The sequence below is a fragment of the Camelina sativa genome, chromosome 1 (genome assembly GCF_000633955.1).
Source record: "Camelina sativa cultivar DH55 chromosome 1, Cs, whole genome shotgun sequence".
NCBI lineage: Eukaryota > Viridiplantae > Streptophyta > Magnoliopsida > Brassicales > Brassicaceae > Camelina > Camelina sativa.
In genome coordinates, this window is record NC_025685.1 from 21,701,053 (window position 1) to 21,705,488 (window position 4,436).

The window sequence follows — 4,436 nt, forward strand, 5'->3', positions numbered from 1 at the left end:
GTAATGGAAAGGATGGGTATCCATAGGAAGTTGATACAATGGATTATGCAATATGTGACCACTGTATCCTATTCCTACTTGCTAAACGTCTCTGCCCAAGGTTTAGTTATTCCCTAGAGAGGAATCAGACAAGGGGACTCGCTATCCATGTATCTGTTCATCCTGTGTGGTGAGGTCTTATCAGGCCTCTGTTTAAAAGCACAGCAAGAGAATAAGCTACCTGGGGTTCGAGTTGCTCTTTGTTGCCCCCGGATAAACCATTTCCTTTTTGCCGAAGATACCATGTTCTTCTGCAGATTCGATGTCAAGAGCTGTAAACTTCTGATGGACCGGCATCAGGTCAGATGATCAATAAAGACAAATCTGCATTAACATTTCGTCAAAGACTCCTGAAGCTGCGAAGGATCTGGCTCAACAGACCTTAGGAATTCAGAGAGCTGGTGGTCTTGGGAAGTATTTAGGGCTCCCTAAAATGTTTGGCAGGAAAAAGAAAGATCTGTTTAATTTCATAATAGACAGAATACGTCAAAAGGCAGTAAGTTGGTCGTCAAAACGCTTATTTGTGGCGGGGAAGACAACTATGCTGAAGTATGTTCTCTCGGCAATGCCAACTTATACCATGTCGTGCTTCAAACTACCTGTCTCTTTATGCAAAAGAATCCAATCAGCCCTCACTCGATTCTGGTTGGATTTTTCTGCGGAAAAAAGGAAAATGTCTTGGATTGCATGGGATAAAATGACAAAGACAAAAAGAGATGGGGGCTTACACTACAGGAAATAAGGGTATTAATAGCAGCACGTTAAACGCTATGAGTTTACAATTATAGCGTTTCCTAAAACGCTCTAAGATTGCCCGTTATAGTAGGTCTGACACTTTAATAGTGGATAGCCGGTTTGCTATAGTTAAATATACCACGATAATGTTGTATACTGTGCAATTGTTAATATTTATAATAACGTGATACAAATGTTATTAAAATTCATTAATTGGATTTTACCTATAGCAAAGATAGCAAATATTTTGTGTTATTAGTTTGTTTTGAAATTATTCAAAATTTATTTATTAAAATGAATTACGAATTATTTATTATTTAAAATAAATAATTAATTTCGAATATTTTTTTAAAAAAAACCAATTTAATTAATACAAAATATATAAATATATTTAAATGTTTAGATAACCATAACAAATTTCATTGTTTACAAAAACCACAAACACCTATCAATCTACCACTAACAAGCCTTCACAATCATCCCTAACATAAACACTATCATCATCACAAGCTTCATCATCCAAATCATCGACTTCTTGGACAGGCAAAGGTGCAACACCTAAATCCTCTTCTGTTTCCAACTCATGATAGCCTCTAGGTGGTGCTCTCATAACAACATACCAATTTGAATTATCATCTTCCCTAGAATAGAAAACCTGTTTTGCTTGAGAAGATAGAATGAATGGATCTTTCAAATAGGCTGGTTGGTTCATATGAAGGTTGACAAGAGTGAAACCATCTTCCTCCTTCACACCATTCCCTGTGTTGGCCCAATTGCATCTAAACAGCGGCACTTTGAACATGTGATAGTCCATAAGTAAAATCTCCTTTATCACTCCAAAATATGTAAGCATATCATCGACTTGTCTCATATCTCGAGCACTTGATCTACACATGCTAAATGCTTCATAAGTTACTCCACTGTTTTGTGTCTTCCGCTTAACTGCATCTGTGTGAAACTGTTGCCCATTAACGATAAATCCTTTATGTGCTAAAGCAACATTTCTTGGTCCAAATGCCAACCACCTTATCTCCTTAGAATGACTATTTGTTGAGTCTGAATGAATCCGCCACAGTAAAATTCCATGCTTGATCATCAAGCTGAAGTACTGTAATGATAATCACGAATACCAGTCATCAAGATGCAACCTAAGCTAACCAGTCACTTAGCAAAACATGATCATGAAGCTATCAATCTGTCCCAAGAAACAATTCATCAAGCTACAAGATAAGCTAACCAGTCATTAATCAAAACATGATCATGAAGCTATCAATCTGTCCCAAGAAACAATTCATCAAGCTACAAGATAAGCTAACAAACTGGTCCAAGAAGACCAGCCATCAAGCTACAAGATAAGCTAACCAGTCATCAAGCAAAACATTATCATGAAGCTAACAAGCTAATCAGTCAATTTAACAAGCTGTATAACAAATAATCAAGAAGACAAGTTGCATCTGGAAACCTTTATTTTAAGCCATTGTGCAAACTGCTCAGTATGGTTTTTCCATAACAAAGTTTCATTTTTAGCACATCGAACATCATTAGCTTGTAATTCTTCCAAATGCATCCTGATTTTACATTAAACAACAGTTTTGAGAATGAAATTATAATAATAATTAGAAGATGAAACATAAAGGGTTACCTCTTACTCAATATAAGGATCCAAAGATGCCATGTTCATTAGCACATAGCGATGTGCAGTGTCTCTATCTTTATCTGATAGGGTAACTTCTATACCCTTCTGCAGAGGTCGACCTTCAACCACGCCTCTATCAACCTCAATATCTTCATTGCGGTTAACTGTTTCTTGAACTGGTACTGAATCTTTAAGGAACTCTAAACAAAATGCAACGCATTCTCCAGCTAAATACCCCTCAGCCATGCATGCTTCTGGCCTTGCATGATTATTAACAAAAGCCTTAAGTGTTTTCATGTACCTATAACTCAGTCAAGAAATGAATATTAGTTGAACATAATTGCAGGAAATACATATATTGAAGCAAATGAGTACATCAAACCTTTCGAAGGGATACATCCAGCGGAAGTGTATCGGTCCTCCCAAACGTGCCTCTTTTGGTATATAAATTGGAAGGTGGAACATGATATCAAAAAGGGATGGAGGGAAGAAGCGCTCCAGTTGACACATTGTTTCCACAAACTCTATCTCCATTGCCATTAGTTTCTCCGGGTCGATGATGCGTTGACACAACCTGTTGAAGTAACTGCATAATCTATTGATGGAAATCCTAGGACCCTTATGTAACAACCCTCTTAATGCAGCCGGTAACAAGTTCTGTATTAGGACATGATGATCATGTGGCTTTAAACTACCTATATTTGGAGGGTTAACTGAAACACTATTCGCAATATTACCACAATAACCATCAGGACCTCTAAACTTAGATAACCTTTGGCAGAAAATGGTCTTTTCTTTCTTGGATAACCAGTAGGCTGCTGGAAGTAAGTATGTTTTCTTTCCCCTGACTTCTGTGTGCAAGTGATTTCTGATTCCAATATCCTCTAAGTCTTTTCTTGCTTCCAAACCATCTTTTGACTTAGCACTTTGCATCAAGATAGACAATATAACATCCGACACATTTTTTTCTACGTGCATAACATCAATATTATGACGAACAAGCAAATCCTAACACATGAAGGAATAAACTGTTAGGCTAGCTTATTCATATCCAACAATAAGAGGATATAGTTCAATTACTTTACTTTACCTTCCAGTAATGTAGTTCAAAGAATATTGATATCTTCTTCCACCGCCATAGATCATTTGATTCTTCACACTCTTCTTGATCCACCTCATCATCTTCCAACTCAGTTCTTTTTCTTTTAATTTCCTTGTCTAGAGGTTTTCCAAAATCATTCCTAAAAGCTTGTAGTGTCTCATATATTTCAGCGCCAGTTTGTATTCTTTTAGCATTCTCTTCCTCAACAATGTTGTCAAACCAAGCTTTTTTATATCTGTAACGATGGCCAGGCGGTAGTCTTTTTCTATTCCCCATATAGACAAACTTACGGCTAAATTTTAGCCATCTGGAAGGTGTATANTTTGGCAGAAAATGGTCTTTTCTTTCTTGGATAACCAGTAGGCTGCTGGAAGTAAGTATGTTTTCTTTCCCCTGACTTCTGTGTGCAAGTGATTTCTGATTCCAATATCCTCTAAGTCTTTTCTTGCTTCCAAACCATCTTTTGACTTAGCACTTTGCATCAAGATAGACAATATAACATCCGACACATTTTTTTCTACGTGCATAACATCAATATTATGACGAACAAGCAAATCCTAACACATGAAGGAATAAACTGTTAGGCTAGCTTATTCATATCCAACAATAAGAGGATATAGTTCAATTACTTTACTTTACCTTCCAGTAATGTAGTTCAAAGAATATTGATATCTTCTTCCACCGCCATAGATCATTTGATTCTTCACACTCTTCTTGATCCACCTCATCATCTTCCAACTCAGTTCTTTTTCTTTTAATTTCCTTGTCTAGAGGTTTTCCAAAATCATTCCTAAAAGCTTGTAGTGTCTCATATATTTCAGCGCCAGTTTGTATTCTTTTAGCATTCTCTTCCTCAACAATGTTGTCAAACCAAGCTTTTTTATATCTGTAACGATGGCCAGGCGGTAGTCTTTTTCTATTCCC

The 4,436-nt window shown here is 36.6% G+C and overlaps 1 protein-coding gene across 1 annotated transcript; it reads right to left on the minus strand.

Annotated features, from left to right (window-relative positions):
- LOC104710541 lies at positions 1,223 to 3,788 on the minus strand. Its single transcript, XM_010427163.1, has 5 exons — positions 3,501 to 3,788; positions 2,793 to 3,418; positions 2,424 to 2,711; positions 2,237 to 2,342; positions 1,223 to 1,882 (listed from the first exon to the last, which is right to left on the minus strand). The coding sequence occupies exons 1-5, from the start codon at positions 3,786 to 3,788 to the stop codon at positions 1,223 to 1,225; spliced, it is 1,968 nt and encodes a 655-aa protein (XP_010425465.1).

Excerpts from the sequence above, each read along its gene's own strand:
- LOC104710541 (XM_010427163.1), bottom strand. The coding sequence starts at position 3,788 with ATGGGGAATAGAAAAAGACTACCGCCTGGCCATCGTTACAGATATAAA. Across the intron at positions 2,343-2,423 it reads TCTTTGGATCCTTATATTGA|GATGCATTTGGAAGAATTAC; the intron begins GTAAGAGGTAAC and ends ATGTAAAATCAG. Across the intron at positions 1,883-2,236 it reads CACAATGGCTTAAAATAAAG|TACTTCAGCTTGATGATCAA; the intron begins GTTTCCAGATGC and ends TTATCATTACAG.